This window comes from Quercus robur, chromosome 8 (genome assembly GCF_932294415.1).
Source record: "Quercus robur chromosome 8, dhQueRobu3.1, whole genome shotgun sequence".
In the NCBI taxonomy this organism is placed as follows: Eukaryota; Viridiplantae; Streptophyta; class Magnoliopsida; order Fagales; family Fagaceae; genus Quercus; species Quercus robur.
In genome coordinates this window covers 43,972,506-43,995,585 of record NC_065541.1, presented here as the reverse complement: position 1 = coordinate 43,995,585, position 23,080 = coordinate 43,972,506, and the positions used below count along the sequence as shown (strand labels likewise).

The 23,080-nt window shown below is 37.0% G+C and overlaps 2 protein-coding genes across 3 annotated transcripts; one reads left to right on the top strand and one right to left on the bottom strand.

Moving 5' to 3' along the window:
- Window positions 1-1,137: 1,137 nt before the first annotated feature.
- LOC126695641 (uncharacterized) lies at window positions 1,138-15,384 on the top strand. 2 transcript variants are annotated; one of them, XM_050392463.1, is made up of 19 exons: window positions 1,139-1,602; window positions 2,989-3,063; window positions 3,686-3,836; window positions 4,291-4,359; window positions 4,474-4,646; window positions 5,116-5,253; window positions 5,888-6,013; window positions 7,198-7,296; window positions 8,778-8,898; window positions 9,058-9,121; window positions 9,872-9,926; window positions 10,000-10,124; window positions 10,488-10,561; window positions 12,222-12,271; window positions 12,991-13,077; window positions 13,932-13,982; window positions 14,062-14,145; window positions 14,515-14,565; window positions 14,998-15,384. In XM_050392463.1, the coding sequence occupies exons 1-19, from the start codon at window positions 1,279-1,281 to the stop codon at window positions 15,079-15,081; spliced, it is 2,001 nt and encodes a 666-aa protein (XP_050248420.1). In that variant the 5' UTR covers window positions 1,139-1,278; the 3' UTR covers window positions 15,082-15,384. The 2 variants fall into 2 exon arrangements, with proteins under 2 accessions (XP_050248422.1, XP_050248420.1); XM_050392465.1 differs by lacking the exons at window positions 12,222-12,271; window positions 14,515-14,565; window positions 14,998-15,384 and having other exon boundaries at window positions 1,138-1,602; window positions 14,062-14,128.
- A 6,043-nt stretch (window positions 15,385-21,427) lies between these two features.
- LOC126696332 (uncharacterized) lies at window positions 21,428-22,870 on the bottom strand. Its single transcript, XM_050393091.1, has 2 exons — window positions 22,435-22,870; window positions 21,428-22,320 (listed from the first exon to the last, which is right to left on the bottom strand). The coding sequence occupies exons 1-2, from the start codon at window positions 22,868-22,870 to the stop codon at window positions 21,428-21,430; spliced, it is 1,329 nt and encodes a 442-aa protein (XP_050249048.1).
- Between the last annotated feature and the right edge of the window lie 210 nt (window positions 22,871-23,080).

Genomic DNA, 23,080 nt, shown 5'->3' with positions numbered 1-23,080 from the left:
TTAAATATAATTAATGGTAACTTTAGACTTGTTAAGAGTTGATAGAAAAGCCCAAGACCCATTGGAGCTAGAGTCTTATTTGTTCCCTTTTGGTCCCACTCCAAACCACATACTAAAGTCCAATTGGAATTGCCCGAAAGGATAACCCAATTAGATAATCAATTATATATAAGGAGAGAAACATACAGAATTATATAAGTGGTTTTTATTAAGATCATATAAGGAATGAAATGGTGTATGTGAGTGTAAGACACTCTTTTATTCTCTCCTTGGAAATTGATTGAGATACCACACTTCTTGGGCATTAAGTGGAATTGGAGTGAAGATTAAAAGTGTTCACAATTACTTCTAATCTTTTATTTTGAATTTCACCGCACCAAGGTACGCTTTCTATTCTTTGTTCTATAATTCAAGGTTACATGTTATCTTTCATAAATGAAGTAGATCCGTATTTGTTACTTCCGTTGTGTGTTTTGTATACAATGCAAAACCAGATTCTCCAACATATATATATAAAAACAAGACAAGAATTCGAGAGCCATCCTACTTAAATTTAGACATAGACATAATCAGATTTTTTTATTATTTTAAACAAGAGAGCAAGATTCGTTAAAGTAATAAATAATGGTATTGTGTAAGATTAGAGAACTCAAAAGGCAGAATATAAAGGATTTATTTTTTATTATTATTATTTTGGGTTGGTCTTAGGATACATGAAAAATGATTTGAAGATTTAAAAAAAAAAAAAAATCATGTATTCTCTCAAAATTTTGGAAACTCTAAATTTTAGTAATGATTAAGAGTTGAAGTTTTTTCCAAAAAATTTGTAATTTAGTAATATTAATTGTTTTATTTTTATGAGAAAAATATGAGTTCAAATTCTTCTCTTCACTTGTTTGAATACTTAAACAATATAAATACCCATGAAAGGAGTTGGAAATTTCCCATTATTTGATAATTGTAATTTGAAATTACACATGCCTGTTCCGAAATGGTTGATAAACTTGTAGTAATTTGGAAGATAAAATTCTTAAAATATTGGAAAAGAAAAAGAAATGAGCAAGAGAGGGGAAAAAAAGATAGAAAGAAAGAAAGAAAAACAAACAAAAAGGAAAAAGAAAAAGGTGAGAAAAGTCTTAAACCCTATCACTATCGGTCACACCCCAGAACTCTTAAACCCTATCACTCACTGCTACAGATGCAGTACAACAACCACAGCTTAATAACTTGATACTATTACTACAAACACAAGGAGCTCTGCCATTTCTGTTATACGAAATGGCGGGTTCACTGCTCCGCTCACTCTGGTCCTCCACTCGCAGATCCCTCTCTTCACCTCCTCCGCTCAAACCCCACTCCCTCTTCCTACGCGCCTTCTCCTCTTCTTCCGCCTCCGCCTCCGCCTCATCCGCCGCCGTATCCCCAATCGGCGCACTCGACCCTAGCCGGCTCCGCAACGTGGCCGTGATAGCGCATGTCGACCACGGCAAGACCACCCTCATGGACCGCCTTCTCCGCCAGTGCGGCGCCGATATCCCCCACGAACGCGCCATGGACTCCATCAGCCTCGAGCGCGAGCGCGGCATCACTATCGCCTCAAAGGTTCACCAATTTTGATTCTTATTATTCAATTAGTGGCTTTGAATTCTTTATTTGGATCTGTTTCCTGAATTTGATTATATATGTGTAAGAAACTATAAAAAAAAAAAGTAGTGCTTGAAATGTGTGATCTTCATTTCCAATCTAATACTACGATAGTCTTTAAACCTGCTCAGAAAGCTTGTTATTCCAATTTCATGCTATGACAATTTGGGTAGCTAACTGATCATCAACCGTGAAGTGCGTTGTTTGGTTAGTAAATGAGATGATTGAGAGTTCAGATGCTCAGCATCTTTACTGTAGTGTAAAGGTCGGATCCAGTGCACAAAGCTCCCACTTTTAGGGGGTCTGGTGTGAGAGAGTTGATTGGTAGGTAGCCTTTACCCTGAATATTTCTTTTGGAGAGGCTCATTCCCAGACTTGAACCTGCGACTTGTAGCTTTTAGTGGAATGCAACCAAGGCCCGACCTCTAGAATCTTTAGTGTAGTATGTTTTGGTAAATAATTAGATTAACAAGAAATGCTTAATTTACATTTAAGCGATTAATGGAAAGAGTGTCCTATATCTGGTTGGAATTCATCCTTGTTAGACCCCATATACATGGCTTCCATGGTTCTACTTTTATGAGGAAGTGAGCAAGTGTGAGTGATGTTTCCCATATAACGACATAATTGAAGTTAATTTTGTGATATAATAGAGGGTGGGAAATTTTCGTTTTGCCTTCCTTAAGTCTAGAGACAACACCCTATGTTTTTCCATGGAGCACAGAACTTTGCTAATTGCAGTTCTCAGGCTATTTCCTCTTATATCAAGCACCATACTATTATGGTGCTATCCATTATCTTACTATACCTTAGTATGACTTATTCTGTATGATCTAAACAATGCAGGAGATATTCCATTACATTGAATCTTCGTGGTAAATATTGTTTAATACAGCTTATAGGTTTTCATACATTTCTAAATTGTTGTACTCCTTACATGGTGACCCAACATTCAATATTGCTGATGATAAAATATGTGTTTATAATTTATCGGCTTCCTTTAGAAAAATGGTTTTGTAGTTGACCCTTTGTTTTGGTGATCCTCTTCTCGAATGTCTGATGGTTTTGAAATATCAGTAATGAGACTAATCCAAGATCTCTTTCTGATTGGATGAAGGTGGGGGGGGGGGGGGGGGGGGCGGGCAGAGGGATTCTATTCTTCATCTTTCTTGGTCATCTTTGTAATTTATATATTTCCTGTTTCTTCCATATTTATTTTTCTTAAGCATATGCCTTGTATACTTCCTGTGTATTAGCCCTTTTAATTTGAAGCGATTTTTATTACTGAACAAATAAGATGTTTTCCTTAGAAATGCTTTCTGATCACATAATATTTCCATGCAGGTTACATCTATTTTGTGGAATGAAAATGAGCTAAACATGGTTGATACTCCTGGACATGCAGATTTTGGCGGTGAAGTAAGACTCTATTAGGATTTATTTACACTGCAAAGGCTTTAGGACTTCTAGACTATTTCTAGCTTAATGTTTGACTGATTATTTGTTATTTTTATGTGTTAAATCCAAGTAAAAGGAATTCTATGGTTTACTAATGTGGCATGAAACTTATAAAGGTTGATGATTTAAATACCTCATATAAAAGGAGCTGAGGAGGCATGGAAATATTAAAAATTCTTGAAATTTTAATTTTGGCAAACATTATTCTGCATGGTGATGCTCTCATATTCTTTGACCTCTAAATTATTCAAAACAGTAATAGGTTATGCATGCATTTAAGTGTTAGATTTAATAAAAAGTATGATATAGTCTCAAAGTCTACCTCAATGGGTAGAAATCGTAGGCCTTTCAAGCCATAGCTCAAGTGGAAAGGTGTGGGGAGGTTAGTTTTTAGGTTTGAATCTTAAAAGCAACATTTAAGGATTTTTTTTTCCCTTCTACTTGTAGCTAGCTAATCCTAAGGTGCTCCAAAAGTGGAAGGACCCATCTTTTTCAAATACACTTCTCTACTTTTTTTTAAAAAAAATTATATTGCTAAGCTATTTTTTTGATCTGAGTACAACTCTGGTTTGCATGGATATAGGTTGAACGAGTTGTTGGTATGGTTGAGGGAGCAATTTTAGTAGTAGATGCTGGAGAGGGTCCACTTGCTCAGACAAAGTTCGTTCTTGCAAAAGCCTTAAAGTATGGGTTGCGCCCTATTCTTCTTTTGAACAAAGTAGACCGACCTGCAGGTATGGTTCTGTTACTCATTAAGTTTTGAATTACAAAACGTGAAGTCATGCCAATTACATGATGTTACTAGTTGCATTATGTCCAAGGAAAAAGCAACAGAAAAGGGTCTTTAAAAAAAAAAAAAAAAAAACTTAAAGATGAAGAGTGAAGTCATTTTGATGATGTATTATGTTTTTGCCCATCCTCTCTCTCTCTTCCAGTTTATGGTTTCTCATGTTATTTTTAATCTTGACTACCCTTTTTGACCTTTTCCCTACCTTTCCATGCTTTATTAAATTGGGTAATTTGGCTAGTATATCTTACATGAAATTGCTCAAGTTCACGCTATTCTTAGCAGCTAAAAAAATATTATACCTCTTTTGATAAAATATTATTTATTTATCAGGTGAATTTTCTATTATCTGCGTACTTCTCTTTAGACTAGTCATTATTTTTATTGTTATCATTATGCAGTTTCTGAGGAGAGGTGTAATGAAGTCGAAAGTCTGGTGTTTGATCTATTTGCAAATCTTGGTGCAACAGGTGTGAGAAATATAGGAAGCTGAAAATTTTACTCTTTTTTTCTTTTCTGACTGTCGCCAGCTTTACAAATGTGCTATGGAAAGTTAATGTAGATTTTCTTATAATTTTTTCTAGAGGAGCAGCTAGACTTTCCAGTTCTTTATGCTTCTGCTAAAGAAGGATGGGCTTCTGCTAGTTTCACCAAAGAGCCTCCTGCTGATGCAAGAAATATGTCACAGTTGCTTGATGCCATCATAAAATATGTTCCTCCTCCTACAGCTAATATTGATGCACCTTTCCAGATGCTGGTTGGTATTTAAGCGTTCATGGGTTTCTTATAGTGTTTATCTTCGTGTTTGATTTTTCTTTCTTGCTGAACTTTTTGTCCTTTTGAGGTTGCATATATGAAAGTGGGAATAGAAATATTGGTGGTAGCTTATTTGTTATTTTCTCTATCCATGATTTGTCCTTGAAGTGCTTTTAAGTTGAGAAATTATTACACAAAACACGAGTTGCATATATTTTACTAGTGTTTGGTTGTGTGTTCAAAAAAAAAAAAAAAATACTGTGTTCTGTATACATGGAAACTTTATAGTACAACTTGCTTTAAAATTCTGGGCCACATGATGGGGATCTCTTTGAGAAGGAATAAAAGAATGTAATTCTTGTGGGCCATCTGGCATAATTTGGTTTCATTTTCCCCTTGACTTGGTTTGTTTATATTTTTTTCTTCCTTATTTGGAAACTGTGAGAAACACACATGACAGTGTCATTCAGGTTTCAATGATGGAACGTGACTTCTATCTTGGAAGAATATTAACTGGACGCGTTTCTTCTGGAATCATTCGTGTCGGTGACAGAGTCCATGGACTTCGAAATAAAGATTCTGGAGTTGAGAAAATTGAAGAAGCTAAGGTGTGTATCTATCCTCATCAGACCTGTCCTTTTATGGTTTGTTAACTGGATAACAATGAGGCATATAACTTCAGATTCACTGGTACTTGCCACTATATGAGAACCACAAAACCTTCAATTTTCTTCATTTTTCTGCAGTGGCGGTGAATTTTCAATGCTCTATAGTATTATTTCATGATGTGCACACACACACACACATATAACATTCATGTCTAGAATGTGGATCCCATAGTGAGTATGACCAACTTCAACGGACATCCTGATCTCTATTGTTTTAACTCCCCTCCACTTTCTCATAGTATGCTACACAAATGGCGATAGGGTTGTGAACCTTGTTTCTTCTACTGAAGTTATTACTTATTATTTCATTTACTTTAAGTAAAGTTTACTAATATGTGCAAAAGATTCAAAAGAGTAATTGAATTACTTAAGCCAAATTGCCATTTAAATACAATTTATATGAGATATCTGATATCAATTATAGTAATAAATTCATTAAATAGGTCCAAATTCCAGACAATATGCCAAAGACCTTAAAATTTCAATATAATACTCTATTTTTCAAACAATGTGTCTTGATCCGACAAGCATTACCGGTATCATATGGGTTGACTTTGTAGTTTTTGTCTTATAGGTGGTGAAATTAATGAAAAAGAAGGGTACGGCCATAGTTCCAATTGATAGTGCTGGAGCAGGTGATATAATATCAATGGCCGGTTTGGCAAGTCCATCAATAGGCCATACAGTGGCAAATGTGGAGGTAAATGAATGCAATTTTTATTGTTCCACAGAGTCATTTATGTTCTCTTTTTGCTTCTTTTCTCCCATGATAAAGCATGAAGAAGCCCCAACCTCGTATTTTGAGGTCATTGACAGTTTTTGTTATTCCATTTTGGCACCATGTTCTTTGAATTGGCTAGTATATGTTATCTTAGCACATAAGTTGATGTGGAATTTCAAATTAAATGAAAAAAGAAACTGACACTGTTATAAAAATATTATTTTCCTTATCTTGTGGGCCCAGACATGAGTATTGTGTTTATACAAGGACATGAGGTGTTGGACATGACCACTCTTGGATATTAGGTGCTACAGAATGTGACATTGTAGGAAAATAATCATTCTAACCAAAATAACTTCTAGAGTTCTGCCCAAACCAGAGTTCATTCTATTCATTCAGATCAATCCAATCAATTTTGGGATAAATGAAGGTAATTTTGTCATTTAACACATGGCTTATAGTTATAATAGGAGAGAAAAAATAAGGACAAGGAGGAAAGCTGAAAATTGGGAGATAGAGGAGAGAAAATGGAGAAAGGAGAGAAAACTAAAGATAGAATTAGGGATTTCACTATTATGTGTTCCTTAATTTTAATTCAAATTGAAAGATTATTAGTTACTATCAACCTTTCAAAAGACAAATGGATAAAACTGACCATGGTTCTAGTATAGTGGCATTAATGGAGAAAAAAAAGTTTGATAGTGGGGTTGGCTTTCTAAAATAATGTAATTTAGATCAGAGGTTTAAGTCTAAGGCACTCAAGAATTTCTTTCTGGAGTCACAAATAATTACCCCATTTGAGGATCTTTTTGAAAATTTAAAGATTTCTAAATATTTTCCATGTTTTTGTGCTCCCCATGTTCATCTTGCAATTTTTGCATTTAGGGTTAGTACCTTGTTCGCACACACAAATACACATGCTTGGATTTGTATGGACATATGGGCATTAATTTGGCTATGGAACCTGTATTTTTGCATAATGATGTTGTCATCTTCAACGTCATTTTTAATGGTGTGTATATATATATTCAAGTTGTAGATGATAGTCTACATTATAGTGTGTTATTTGCATTTTTCAGTTATAATCATTTCAGTGTTATATTTATTGATAATCCAAATAAATAATATGGATTTGTTTTGAACTTATGATTGCATTTGCCAAGGTTATGATGGCATTGCCCACTGTTGAGTTGGATCCCCCAACCATTTCTATGACTTTTGGAGTCAATGACTCTCCATTGGCTGGTCGTGATGGTACCCATGTGAGTCATCATTTTTTCCTTTCTTGTTTCTATCAATTGCAATATGTGTTGTTATTTGCTCTATTTGCTACCATTTATCATTTATGTCTCAGTAATGCATTCTGTTGATTTTTTTGTTACCATGTTCTTAATTTTCTGGGAAGATTTTCCTTATGCTAAGAGGAAAAGAGAGAAGTCCAAAACCTTTGTTCTGTAGACAATGCATGAACAAATATGATACTAAATTGGAAAATTTACAAAAGAAAAGAAGAAATGGATTTATACATGACAATGACATGGCGATTTGTGCTTGTGTATATGACAATGACATGGTGATTTGTGCTTGAGTTTGTGTGCGTACCCTTTCATTGTTCTGTACCTTTTCTCATTTGAAAAGAGAATGTTTTATTTTAGTTTGACCTATAGGGGAGTATACCTGCCAGTGCTTAAACAATACAATTAATTTTTATTTTTTAATTTTCTTCTATAAGAATTATTCTTCTCTTATTTCTAATATTTTCACCATTGGTAGCCTTGCTGTACCATCTTTCTCTTTGTAAAGCAATGTGATCAGTGTTGATTAAATTTGAGATTATCCAAGGACCTTAGGTCAAATGCATTTCGTGGTATTACCAATGGAGATGTTCAGGGTTCAAATTCCACCTAACACCCCCCCCCCCCCCCAACCCCCCTCTTTCACTTAAAATGAATAAAAAGAAAAGATCTGAGATTAATCAAAGCTAAAAAAGAATTCTACCACCTCTAGATCATACTTTTGGCATTATGGGAACTGTATGTGTGGGGAGCTTCCTAAACTGTATTCAGCCTTTTGGACCATATATTTTTTTCACTTTCTACTTGATGTATTAATTATTCTTATGCTTTCTTTGTTTTTGATTTGCTTCTGATGTCGCACCTGACCTGAGATTCTGACCACAATAACTTTCAAAAAAAAAAAAAAAACAAGACATTCTGATTGCAATAAGCATTAATTTGTATTCTGCTGAACAGTTGCCAAATTATACACAACCCGGCCATTACCACATGGAACTATTTTTATGCCATCCGTAAGTGAAGCTTTGCAATTTCTTTGTAAAGAATCCCATAACAGCTTCCCATGTGCAAATACATTAAAGAATTTGCAATTTGCTAGATACTAAACAAAACATAACCAGGCCTTTATACAAACTGAAGCATTGATAATGCAATCCTTTTTTTTCCTATCTAAAGCCTCTCAAGGTACTGTTTTCATAATATGTGACGTGGCTACATTTTACATTAGTTGTACTTGATCCTATTCTTGTGAGGCTTCAGATCTTGCATTGTTTTCTGTCTGATTTCACTTTGGGTCGCCCCTCTAAGGAATTTTTCGGTGCAGTACTCACCTTGAATTGAATGCTTTCTTCCTCAACATGAACATTTTAAGATATCTGTATGTTTTCTTGTGTGCTCTATAATATTGTTCTAAATGAGGTGATGTGCTACTGCTGATGTATTTGTAGTTGACTGGAGGGAGGATTGGTGATCGGCTAATGGCTGAAGCAGAAACAAATCTTGCCATAAATGTTCTTCCAGGCTTATCAGAGTCATATGAAGTTCAGGGGAGGGGAGAACTTCAACTGGGTTTGTTCCTATCTTTCTGTATAACTTCTAAAGATTGAACAAAGAAAGAGGACTGTTTTTTTTTTGGCCCACAAGAGTTTTTTGATCTTGCATCTCTTCTTTTGGATGTTCTTACATTTGAGTATATGTTGAATTTGGTTTCTTTTCTGGGTGAAACAGGTATCTTAATTGAGAATATGAGGCGTGAAGGATTTGAACTATCTGTCTCACCTCCAAAGGTCATGTAAGTTTTCAATATGCTGGCCTTTTCAATCTCATTCTTTACTAGTGCAGTTTGATTTATGTTGAATACACAAACACAGTTCCATGGAATAGACTGTTGACAGTATTGGAGACCTTGATGTTCTAGGACAATAAATGTGAAAGTTGATCACAGAAACATATTGATTACAAACATGTAGACATTCAATCAAACTTAGTTAGTGTGAGTTAATGTTCACTGCCGCAGGTCAATGTATAAATTGAGGGAACTGCGGGCCAGGGGGGGGGGGGGGGTGGGGGGGGCATGACAAGTTTAAGAGTTGGAAGGTTGATTTTATTACATCGATTAAAACTCTCTTTTTTTCTTTGTAGTTTTTCCCAGTTTTTGATATCATAAGGTGCCTAGATTTAGTCATATATTTACATAATCATTCTTACCAATAAGCTTCTTATTCTCAAATTCTCAATGTTCCTTGTAGACATTCAATCAAACTTAGTTAGTGTGAGTTAATGTTCACTGCTGCCGGTCAATGTATAAATTGAGGGAACTGCGGGCCAGGGGGGGGGGGGGGGGGGGGTGTGGGGGGGGCATGACAAGTTTAAGAGTTGGAAGGTTGATTTTATTACATCGATTAAAACTCTCTTTTTTTCTTTGTAGTTTTTCCCAGTTTTTGATATCATAAGGTGCCTAGATTTAGTCATATATTTACATAATCATCCTTACCAATAAGCTTCTTATTCTCAAATTCTCAATGTTCCTGTACTGTACCAGGTATAAAGCTGAAAAGGGTCAAAAGCTGGAGCCAATTGAAGAAGTCACTATTGAGGTAAGAATCTCTCAATTTGCAGCAGTTTTCTCTTTAGAATAGAGGTCTTTAACATTTAAAATGTGATTTATAGGTAAATGATGAGCATGTGGGGTTAATAATGGAAGCCCTATCTCATAGGCGAGCTGAGGTTATTGACATGGGTCCTGTCCCGGGAAATTTTGGCAGGACTAGGTTGTCTTTAACCTGTCCTTCCAGGTTAGTGCCTAGTTATACCTTTAGCGTTCACACATATTTAAAAAAAAAAAAAAATTAGATATGTTTTTAAAATATTTGTAATGTGTTGTGGGAATATATTACAAGTGTCATGTCCAATACAAATGGGGACATATAAATGACCAAAGAAACCCAGAGAGCATTAAAGCTAACTGGACGGTATTCTTTTTCTTTATTGCAACCCCTTCCCATCTTAGGGTTTGGAGGGATGAATATAAAACACCCTCCTAATAATCCAATCTTTTTGTTTCTAAGTAAAAGGTTGTTTCTTCATGATATAATTTATAGAGATTCTTTTTCATAGTCTTGAAAGGAAATAAATAATTTCTTTTTTGTGTTCTTCAGGGGTCTTGTTGGTTACAGAAGTGTGTTTAGCAGCGATACACGTGGAACTGGATTCATGCACCGTGCTTTCCTGAGTATGCATGTTCTGCTAAAGATCTTTTTGCATGTTCCTTTGAACATATTTATGTCTATTTCCTTTTTCATTTTCGTCCATCACCTTTTAGGTCTCCCTCATAACTTGGTATCATATCATTGGGTCATCAATATGGGTGCCAAATTTTCTTTCAACTGACCTTGGCTGACCCAGATTAAGAAACATCAAGTTGAGATACATGTGCGTGGGGTCTTACACACAGCAATTCCATATTAGATTTCAAAGAATCACTTAAATTTTTAGCACAATTCTTTGTAATTCTTTTAGGTTACTTTTGTCTTCATCCTCGTGAACATAAAGTAACTTAGTCTCTTTTTTTTTTGATAGGTAAACAGAAATCTATTATAAATGAGTAAAAAAGGAAAAGTACAAGTTGTTCATGATGATGAACAACAAGAAATAAAAGAACAAACAGCACAACAAAAAGAGAAATCAGGAAACTAAGCTAAGGGAAGCCATAAAGTCAGAGAGAGTAGAGCAATCCGTAAAACGCCAACAACGAGACCACTCAAATAGACTACGTTGGCATAACACCTTTAGCTCATCCAACGTCTTCTCATTATCCTCAAAGGAACGACAATTTCGTTCCAACCACACAATCCACATTAAGCATCCTAGAACCAAATTCCAAATGTCCGAATTAAGATTCCCAAGCCACTGATGCCAACAAGATAACAAACCCGCCACTGATCCTGGCATAATTCAATGAATACCAAAAGCCTGAATCATAGAAGTCCATAGGGAATGAGTAACAGGAGAATGAAGGAGAAGGTGGTCAACCGACTCCCCATCACAACAACACATACAACACCAAGAAGCCAAAGGGCAACCCCTAAGCATTAGATTATCCAAAGTGAGGATCCAACTATGAGCAGCTGTCCACAAAAAGGCCACTCGCCTAGGAATCTTCGGTTTCCAAACACCCTTCCAAGGAAACAAAGAATTCGAAGCACCCCGAATCGCATGGTAACAAGACCGGATGTCAAACTTACCATCACCTTTTAGCCGCCAACAAAGGGTATCCCTCCTATCACCCCGAGGAATACGAGATTGAATAAGCTGGAGAAGAGAATAAGATGCAGTTAACTCCCAATCTTCAAAAGCTCTATAAAACCTTAAATCCCAAACTCTAACAATACCCCCTTCTGGAAACCACAAAACCTTAGAGATACAAGCATTCTTAGCCGCTGATACAAGCATCCTTATAATATATCATTACTAATTAAAAAAATAGAGATACATAAGGCAGAAATTATCCGTAAATCTAATATGAGAAATTGGATTTGTAATTTATTTGAGTTCTGAGTTAGATTGGTTTTGTAAGTAGAAATGTGATTGTGGCTCTGGTGTGGTACCTGCTCATTACCAATCTGTCCCAATATTCTGTTTTCTTCTGTTTAAAACTGATTTGATCCAAGATGTAAAGAATAGGGTGATCCCCCCCCCCCCCCCCTCCCCCTCTCCACTACCCTTTTGTTACTGTCATAAGTAATTTCCTGACCTTGAATACTTGTGAGATTTATTAAGTTCCTTGTCTTCAGGGTTTATTTTAAATATTTTGATCTTCTCACTTTTTAGCTGTTTAGTGTTGTATCCTTTCTAGCAATCTTCTTCATTCCTACCACTATCTATTTTTTCAGCCTACGAAAAATATCGTGGTCCTCTTGGAAATGTTCGGAAAGGAGTATTGGTATGTTTATCTATTGCCTTTCTGTTATGTGATGGCTTGACTTGATTTAGCTTTTCTTTTTTTAATTACCATAGCAAAAGAATGAGACGGTATGAATTACTGATTGGAATATGTTCAGATTTCCATTGGCATTTACTTTACTGCTGCAATGTATCTCTTCTCATGCATCATGGATCTTTGGTGTTTGAATTTAAACGCCATAGCAAAAGAATGAGAGGGTATGAATTACTGACTGGAAGATGTTCAGATTTCCACTGGCATTTGCATTACTGCTGCAATGTATCTTTGGTGTTCGAATTTAAAGAACTTGCTCTTTTCTCTCTCCCCCCCCCCCCCCCACCCCCCCTTTACTTTTTGGGTATTTGGGAACGTTAGAGCATTAGATGCATAGATACATACATACATTTGTATATGTGTATGCCTTCTTGGATGTAATCTTTAATCATATTGATGACAGTATGATCTTCTGACCATGATATACAGTTTAAAACATAAAATATATTAAAAGGGAGTTCTAAATCCCTTTGTGCCTAAACTCAAGCTACACCTTGCTGTATAACTAAATTTATGATTGGGTCAATTTATGATTGTGGGGGGATATTTATTTTGTCGTATTATGGCATGGCTGATTGAAGTAGATCTTGAAGCTGATTGTGCTCAGATTTCTATAATTTTTTCAGTCATGAACCTGATTGTATTTTGTGCTCTACATTGTACAGGTATCAATGGGCTATGGTACAATTACAGCTCATGCACTGATGAGTTTAGAAGCTCGTGGAACTCTCTTTGTGACTCCTGGGATGGAGGTTGTTAGTTTTGCTAATTTACTTTTGTTTGTCCCTGTGCTTTCTAACTTGCATTAGTTGTTACCTATATGTGACTTATAGAGGTCTCCTGCTTTTACATTTTATTATAATCTATAACTACATTAACTTCCTCTGAATAAAATACAGTAAATTTATCTGAATAAAATCAAGCACATTCTTGCCAGTGAACTCTAGCTGAAATGGTGCTTCCCTTGTAGAGCAAGGTGGAGGGTGAGATCATAGATTCAAGACCCACTTGGTGCGTGCATAACTTATTAATAAATAAAAAAAAAATTCAATCACATTCCTGTGGGGGGTTTCAATAAAATTAAGTCCTGAATTTCTATAAAATTTTCCATAACATTGCAATATGTGCCTTGATTGACAGTACCATTGCACCTTTTAATTGCTATATGTGGGGTGGTCATGATCATGTATCTGAAATGCTGTTAGTTTTGCTGGTATTGCCATATCTTTTTACACCAGATACAAGGGGGACTCTTATTTGTCCCACAATGCCCACTTCATGTTTGAGAATGATGAAATAGCAATAGGAAGAGGCAAGGGCAGCATTATTAACTGACTGTTTACATAGCCAAGAAAATTATGACTGTCTGCTTGTTCTACACTAATTGGCTCATAATGGATGGCCAGGGTTATTGGTCCTCTTGATCTTCTTGCCTTCCTCCAATAGGATGATATGGATGGTATTTGGCAATGACATTTTAGTAAAAGAGATTAAACAACTCGAGGAAGTTTGAAATCCACAGCTAGCTTAATATGTAAACTGTCTTGCATTAATTCCTGTTCTCTTGTATGAAGCAAAGCTGATTGTTTGACTCTTTGGTGTACAGACATATGATGGCATGATTGTTGGTGAACATTCACGGGATACAGATCTAGATGTAAGGAGGACTTATACCTTTCATTATCTCCATTTGTTAAGCACTAGTGACTTAACTTGCAATGATTGCTATTGTGCAGATCAATCCAAGTAGGGCTAAAGAACTTACTAATGTGCGTGCTGCTAGCAAGGATGAGAATGTGAGGCTATCACCACCTCGTCTAGTACGTATTTATTAGCCATCATGTTATGTGTTTCTATTTCCTCCAGTGGTTTGTGTGCTAATATGCCTACAAATAAAAGCGTGATTCACTAGTAGATTGAACCCATTTAGGGCCTTTCGGTCCTCATTTATGCCAAAATAATTGACTGGATTCTTGATCATCCTTCATGAAAACTCTCATACAACATGAAGTGTGACTGTTTTGTATAATTTTTGGCAACTGTGTTGAATTAGTGAAGCTACCTTGTTATGAAGTTTTTAAGTTGATGTTGAAAGCAGTAAGAAACATTTTATGGTCATGAGTGAAAAGCTTCTCCACCTTCACATTTGACATGTACGCAGTTGCTAACCTGAATGTATTTGGGTGCAGATGACTCTTGAAGAAGCCATTGGCTATGTAGCTTCTGATGAGCTTATTGAGGTAAGTAGCAATTGAATTATTTTATTTCTCTTTTTTCAATTAATAAACGAAACTACTTCAGTTCTCATTTATCCGTTTTATACAAGAAATTAATTTTATTTCAGGCCTTTCCATTTCTTCATATATTTTTGTTGTTACTGTTATACCACAGATGTTAGTATCCTAGCTTTATTGCAGACCTCCCTAATTCTTTTTCAAATTTTACAACGAAAAATGTGTACCCTTGAAATGAGCCATGACTCAAATAACACAAGAAGTCTTGGGTTCACTGTAGGGAAAGGGTGTACGTTTTTGAGTTCTGGTGAATTTTGTTGCTGATAGTGGCTTTTTAATTTGTTTGGTCTTGTTATTCCTGGATTTTAATTTATTTTTTTGGGGACCAAATTACCGGCTATGATGCTTTTCTGATATCATCTTATGTTTTATGTGAAGGTAACACCAAAGGCCATTCGGTTAAGGAAGAAATACCTGGATGTTAACAAGCGTAAAACCATGAGTAAAAGGCCAAAGGAGTGAAGCATTTTTTCTTGATACAGTTTTGTAACCTTATTATTATTATTGATTGCACCATGAGCAAGCTAGCATCTCCTTCCCCCCCAACATAAGAATGAGGCGAAGGGTGCGATAGTGACCAGATTTAATGGATGCATGTGTAACTTACCAATCAATAAGAAGAAAAAAAAAAGAAAAAAAAAGAAAAGAAAAGTAGGGTAGTTTTTGTACTAAATTCTTTTTGTTTGCCACAGATTAGGTGATATGGAACATTGAAATCATATTTCATAAATGATGAGCGAGAGTTGATGTATTTATAAGAATCAATCATGGTAGTGATGAGATAGTTGCTCATTTTTTGTCATATAATAGCACACATCTTTGTTCAGAGGTATAGTACTGTTTTTTAGTTACAGGACAACCCTTTCCATCTGTGCATCTTTGCTGCAAACCATTAATGTGCTCTAGTTCAACTGACACTTTCTCCTCCATGAGTAATTCGTTGGTAAGGTTGTGGGTTCAAGACCTGCAGGTTACATGTGTAACTTTCCAATTAAGAAAATTAAAAAAAAAAAATTAAAAAAAAAAATCTTTGCTGCATTTCTTACCATAACCTTTAGTGTTGTAGTTTTTGTTTGTTTTCTAAAGATAATTTGATTTTGCCCATACATATTTACTGATTTTAATGCAAAGAAAAAAAAATAAAGATTAGTGCTATATTGCTATCAACATTGACGTTAGTATGAAGTGAACTTGCTGTTTCATTTCAGGACAAGGAAAACTGTAGGATAAAAATTGTCGGTCACTTGGAACCTTTCGCAGTGGAATAGCATTCATGTATCATATAATGATACCGGATATTGTGGTTGTAGAACCAAGGTTATATGATATAGCTTAAGAAATAGCTTAAGAAACTGCTGCAAGAATTTCTTAGATATCCTAGAGATTGTGATTGGATGAAATAATTTATATTTGAATACTCTAAAATGATGTGACTTATAACTTCATAATTCTAGAATATTCATTAATTTCATTCTTTAGGCATCTCATTTATTTAAGCTAATAAAAATTGCAGTAACATTTTATTTTTTTAAAAAAAAAAAACACCAACAATTTATGTACTTTGACAGTGTATATATATATATATATATATACCCAAAAAAAAAAACCATTCATAAGAAAATCCAAAAACAAAATGTAAATCAAGGCATTTGGAGAAAAAGAAACTAATAAAGAACCCTTTTTCTCTAGACTTACTACGGGATTCGTCGGAGTGAAAATAGAGAGTGAAAAATAGGGAAATAAGAAGGAAGAAAAAAATGTGATTTTTTATTATTTTATTAGAGTAAAAATAAGAGGAAAGAAAATGATGTGAATCAAGTTTTCCACTTGAGTCCATTTATTTTTCCTTTCAAATTGGATAGAAAAGAGGAAGGACAATGGCATAGTAAAAAAATTACTTGCACTTTTTTACTTTCACTTCTAATAATATGGATCACTTTTTTATCCAATTTGAAAGGTAAAGAGGAAGTTATTTGATTGGAGTAAAAGAAAGAGAGAGAAAATGACGTGAATCAAGTTTTTCAATTAAGTCCATCATTTATTTTTCTTCCAAATTGGATAGAAAAGAGGAAGAAAAAAAAAGTATAAAATTACTTGTACTTTTTCACTTTCTATTTTTAATAATAAGGGTAGAGTAGTAATTTAATTTTTATCCTTTTATTTTTCTTTTTTTTTTCTTTTTTTGATAAAGGACGATTTCATTAAACAACTAAAGGGATACAAGAGGTGCAGGACAAGTCCTGTTCAAACAGACTCCATAATAGTCATCCTCAAAAACTTTTAAAACATCCACAGGAGGGCTATTAAAAGCCATACAATCTGCTTCTTGGTTAAAGCTCATCTTAGTTAAAGTGTCTGCAACACGGTTCCCTTCACGAAAGCAATGCTTAAATTCTATTCGACTAAAGCAAGAGCTGAGTAACCTGCAGTCATCCAATATTGGAGAAATAATATTGTTCACATACTGATCATTCTTGAAGGCCTCTATAACAGCTCTAGCGTCTAATTCAACAATAAGAGATGCTATGTTAAGATTGCAACACATAATAAGACCCTCTCTTAGGCCCCACAACTCAGCACTAAAACTGTTAGTAATTCCTATGCGCCTGGTGAATCTCGAAAGCCAATTCCCACAATCATCCCTTATTACTCCCCCACAACCAGCCATTCCCAAACTGCCAAACACCGACCCATCTGTATTGAGTTTCATCCACCCAACAGGAGGTTTTTCCCATCTAATCCTTTTAACACATCTACGAATCATCAATCTAGGGGAGGCTATACAATGAATGAATTCAACTGTTTGATTCAGGATTTCAACATGAAGCTGCTGGTTCAGTCTTTTCCTTTGAAAAATGAAGTTGTTCCTACTCTTCCAAATATTCCAAACAGCGAAAGAGAACAAGGTATTCCACGGAGGATTCATAGTGTCTGGTGTGCTTCTATGATTCCCATTCCTGCTAAGCCAAACCAACAACTCACTTCTCTAAAACTCTTGGTCAACTTCTGCTCTTCCCAAATGATTCCATACCGCTTCAGCCCAAGGACAATCTCGAAGAGTATGTAAAATTGATTCCTCCGCTTCTTGACAAATAGGACACACAGCTTCTTCACACACACCTCTCCTCATTAGACAACTCCTAACCCCAATACTATTGTGAGCACACATCCAAAGAAATGTTTTAACTCTTGGAAGGGTGTTTGCTTTCTATATCCAGCTAGCACTGAATTTTGGGCTCTCTTCATGCTCCATCGCAATCCTGTAGGCACTCTTCAAGTTAAAGTTACCTTGAGGGGAGTCAGCCCATGCAATTTTATCACAACCTCTGCTTGTAACCGCAACAGGAGTAGCTTGTATCAACATTTTGATATCCAAAGGAAGCTCAAAAGAAAGTCCCTTCCAATCCCAGCCCGTGTCTTTCAAGAAATCCTTAACTACCAACTTATTAACTTCCCAAGAAAGTGGACCTTGAATAAGACTTCGAAGGGGGCCCTTACTCAACTAGCTGCTATACCACAAACTCAACTTACTTTCCCTTCCAACTGACCACCTACTGCCCTTCTCAAATGTGCCCATGCCTTTTTTCATTGCTGCCCAAACCGAGGAACAAGGGAGGCTGTTGGGGTTTGCAGCACTCAATCTTCTTCCCGAACAATACTTCTTGCTTAAAACTTGCACCCAAGGCGCATCTCCTTCAGTGTGAAACCTCCAATTGAGCTTCCCAAGAAGTGCAAGATTCATTCCTTTAGCCGCTTGCAAACCAAGACCCCCTTCTTCCTTCGTTTTAGTGACCTTTTGCCAACCAATCCAGTGAATTTTCTTTAAAGAGTTTGAAGACCCCCAAAGGAAGTTACGGTTTACTCTATCTATCCCATCCAAAATTCTGCCAAGAAGGTAGGAACACTGCATTACATAAGCTGGAATAGTTGCCGATGAAGCTTGAATAAGAACTTGGCGACCAGCCAAGGATAACATGCTTGCTTTCCACCCCGAGAGCTTCTATTTTACTCTATCAAGAACAAAGTTGAAATCCTGAGAAGACGAGCCAGGTTGTTTCAAAGGAAACCCCAAATATCTACCAAGCAAAGGAGTAGATGCAAATCCAAGGATATCACATAATGATTCCCTCGTATCTCTATCCACATTTGGAGAAAAATAGACTCTCGACTTAGCTTCACTAACAGGTTGCCCCGTGATACTACAAAAAACATCAAGCACATCTCTAATTTTTGAACAATTAATGTAGTCTGCTTTAGCGAACAGCAATAGGTCATCCGCAAAAAACAGATGGGAGAAAACCGGACCACTTTGTGAAGCCTTGACTGGTTGCCACATCTTAGCATTACACTTCTCTTCTATTAGTTGCCCAAGGAAATCCATGCACAATATGAACAAATACGGGGACAAGGGATCTCCCTGCCTTATCCCCCTAGAGGGGTAAATAGGCTCAAGCGCTTCTCCATTAAATAAGATAGAGGTAGACACGGTGGAAACACAGCTCATGATGATGTTCCTAAGATCAGGAGGAAGGTTTGCTCTAACAAGCATTTCTCTAACAAAACTCCACTCAAGCTTATCATAAGCTTTTTCCAAATCTATTTTTATGGCCATGTACCCAGTATTCCCCTTATTTCTGCTTAAGGAATGGATAATTTCCTGGGCGATGATCACATTATCCATACCCTTTCTACTTGGAACAAACGCCGTTTGGAGGGGAGAAATCAACTTACCCAAATACGGTCTTAATCTAGCCACAATGATCTTTGTCAACACTTTATACACAGTATTGCACAAACTTATGAGCCTATAGTTACCCAAAGTCTCCGGCCCTTGAATCTTTGGAATTAAAGCAAGATGAGTGGTATTAAGATAATCAGGAACTCTTTTTTCAGTAAAAATCCGCTTTATTTCCTCCATCACCGAACTTCCCACCACAAGCCAAAATCTCTAAAAGAAACCTGCATGAAGCCCATCAGGGCCTGGGGCTTTAAAAGGCTTTAAAGACCACAAGACTGCCTTAATTTCCTCATCTGTGACCCCCCCACTAATACTTTGCTTCTCTTCCTCCGAAAGTCTTGGCTGCCATTGGTAATTTAAGTTGTATGTGGCAGAGGCACTAGCTGAAGAAGTCGAAAAAACATCAGCAAACCCACTTCTAATGTACTCCTTAATCTCGCTTTCCTCAACAATCCATTCCCCACATGTGTCTTTAATGGCCATGATTTGGTTTCTTTTCCTCTTGACCAGCGTAGAAACATGATAAAAAGAGGTATTTCTATCTCCCTGAATCATCCAATTTACTCGGGATTTTAAAGCCCACAACTCTTCCTCCTGACTGATCACACTATCCAACTCCTTCAACAGCTCATTTTCCAGATTACATAAAAAAGAAGAAGGCCTATTAGCAATAGAACGCTGAATACCATTAAGTCTAGTCATTATATTCTTTTTTCGAGAGAAAATATTACCAAATTGAGTCTTGTTCCACACCTTGGCCTCCTTAGTAAAGGTGTCAATGGCATCAACAAGCCTGGTACAGTGCCTCCAAGCTTGTGTAACAACCTTCGGAAAGGATGCATCAGAAAGCTAGCAAGACTGAAACTTAAAAGGCCTAACTCTTCTATTCATAGCCCTTGGCTGCATCTCTAGCAAAATGGGACAGTGGTCCGAATGACATCTTGTGAGATGAACCACCTTCGCTTCAGGAAACAATACACACCAGCTAGGATTTACAAAAAACCTATCTATTCTTTCTTGAATTAGAGCTTGCACTTCTCTTCTATTAGTCCAGGTGAACCGAGGACCAGAAAACTCAATATCAATCATGTTACATTTATCTAGACACTCTTTGAACAAAAGTGATCATCTAACACTCACAGCTCTCCCCCCAAATTTATCCTCCTCCACAAGAGGCTCATTAAAATCCCCTGCTATCACCCAAGGCATGTTATGAAGTTCTGCAACGCTCATGAGGTTTTTCCATAAAATCTGTCTCTTAGCACTCCTAGGACTAGCATACACAGCAGAAAAAAGCCAACTAGAATTCAAAGAACGTACCTTAACGACAATGTGAATCTCCTGCTCAGTGTTAGCTAAGGAAGAGATTTCCACCTTGTCTGCATTCCACAGGACCCATAAACCACCGGCATACCCTATAGTCTCCATGTGTATAGCTCCATCAAAGGGAAGTTTGTCAATTATTTCCTTTGCTCTATCACCTCCAACTTTGGTTTCCATCACTACAAGAATTGTTGGATCATGGTTCTGAGCCAGCTCTCTAACATGTTTCTAAAACGAGGGCTCAAAGCACCTCTACAGTTCCACACTATAATATTCATCATAACAATACAATTTGAGAAGAGACAAAAATCAACAGGTGGCATTAGCTCCACCATCTCCATCAAAATCCATCTGATTACCCACCCAATCTTCACCTCCTCCGTTGGTGGCAACGCAACCGCCATCACTACCCACCACGGGTTCTTCACAATCCTCCAAAATGGGTCCAAGAACAGTAGCCAACATACCTTCACACCCATCGCCGTCACCAGAATCCTGCATTTCCGTGCTCTCCTCATGATGGTGTTGAAAACCCCCAAGGTGAGAACTTGCTTGGCTCAGCTCACAGCTTAAAAGTTCTCCGGACTCACCACGACTGTGCCCCTCAAAATGATAAACCCCCTCTGCCCACCTAGATTCACCAAATCGGAAATTGGAGGCCTCTCTCGGACTCAGCTCACCACCGCTCGTCTTATGAGATTCCACAGCTTGCCCAGGCCGGTAACGTGTCTGCACTGAAGCGGAGCTTTATGCTTTCCCATTTTCATCAGCGCCCTTACAATGAGTTTTTGTCTCCTTCAGACGAGCTAAGGCTCTTTTGCCTTTCATTGAAGCATGCCGTGTGGGCTTAACAACTTCATGTGGGCTTGCATTTTGGTTTAAAGGGGGCTGGGCCTGTCCCACGGGCTTATTGCTTATACTTTGAATAGCATTCAGCATTTGGGCTTTCTCTACTACTCTAACAAGTGGAAATTTCCTTTTGGACTCTCTGCTTTGCCCAATCAAATTTTCCTCCCGTCCCAGCACATATCTTTCCCTGGCATCCACTACATGCTTACCGTTACTATTAAAATCTTGTGTCTCTGTCTGTCCCACATGGTCCCCACTACTTCTGTACATTCTTGCCCCATTCTTTTTCCGTGCTACCACCATCCACGACCCATATGTACTATCCTGAGCATTTTTTGGCACATCCTTCTGCACTACCTTAGGTCCCACCTCCACAGCTGACTTGCTCTGATCACGTTCATTGTGTGCATGCTCATCTCCCTTATCTTCCATCCCCGTCTCCGCTTCCCTCGTCGGTGAACTTTGCCGGATAGTATATGGACAAACTTCACGTTGGTGACCCAATCTCCCACATCCAAAGCATAGCTTCTGTATTCCCTCATACAAAACAGGTTGTTCAACTTTCCCAAGAAGAATGGCCGTAACCAACGGTTGCTCAACATCTATTTGAATGCACAATCTAGCAAACCTGCCTCTAGTCTCAGATGCAGTGAATGTATCTACCCGAAGCACCTTGCCAATGGCATTGCCAATCCTATGTAATGCCTCAGCATTATAATACTCTATAGGAAGCTCATTTAGCCTTACCCAAATTGCAACTGAGGAGACGTTTGCCGACGAAGGCCTAAAATCTGGTTCCCATGGCCAGAGAGACAGAAAATGTCCACCAATGAACCATGGACCTTTCTTCAGGATGTTTTCAAAATCTTCCTTTTAGGACAACCTCACAAGAAAAAATCCATTACCCATGTTCACACAATCCATCCTACTCGCTGGTTTCCACAAAGAGAGCAGCTTACTTTGGAGAAAATGGAAGCCCACTGATTTCCCATACACCTTGACTATTAAAGCTCTAGCCCATGGATCTCGAATCTGTTGCTTTTCTTCCTTGGAGAACCTGACAGCAACCAGCCCCTGCCTAAGCGTTTCTATCTCCTCATCCGACTCAACATCATCCTCCATTAGATCCTCAAAGTTGAAGGCTTGAATATACGCACCTGGAATCTCGCCAACAAGTTTGTCTTTAAAAGACATACTCTGATTCCAAGGACCGAGACCTTTGACCGGTGACGAGGAGCCCGACTCGTTTCCTTCACTAAAACCTGCATGTTTTACATCCTTAACTTTTTTCTTACTCCTAGCTAACTCCTCCTGTTCTTCCCTTGAGAGCAAGAGAGACATTTTTGTCAATTAGATCCTTTTATTTTTCTATCATTTCTACCAAACAAATGGAATGTTTTATTTCCTCTCAACCAAATAGTTAGAATTTTTTTTTATTTTTTATATATAGAAGAAAATAGTTAGAACACTCATATCAGATAATATATATTAGCATAAGAGTAAATTTTGTACCTCCAACTATCCAATCACATTAATCCATATAAACTTATG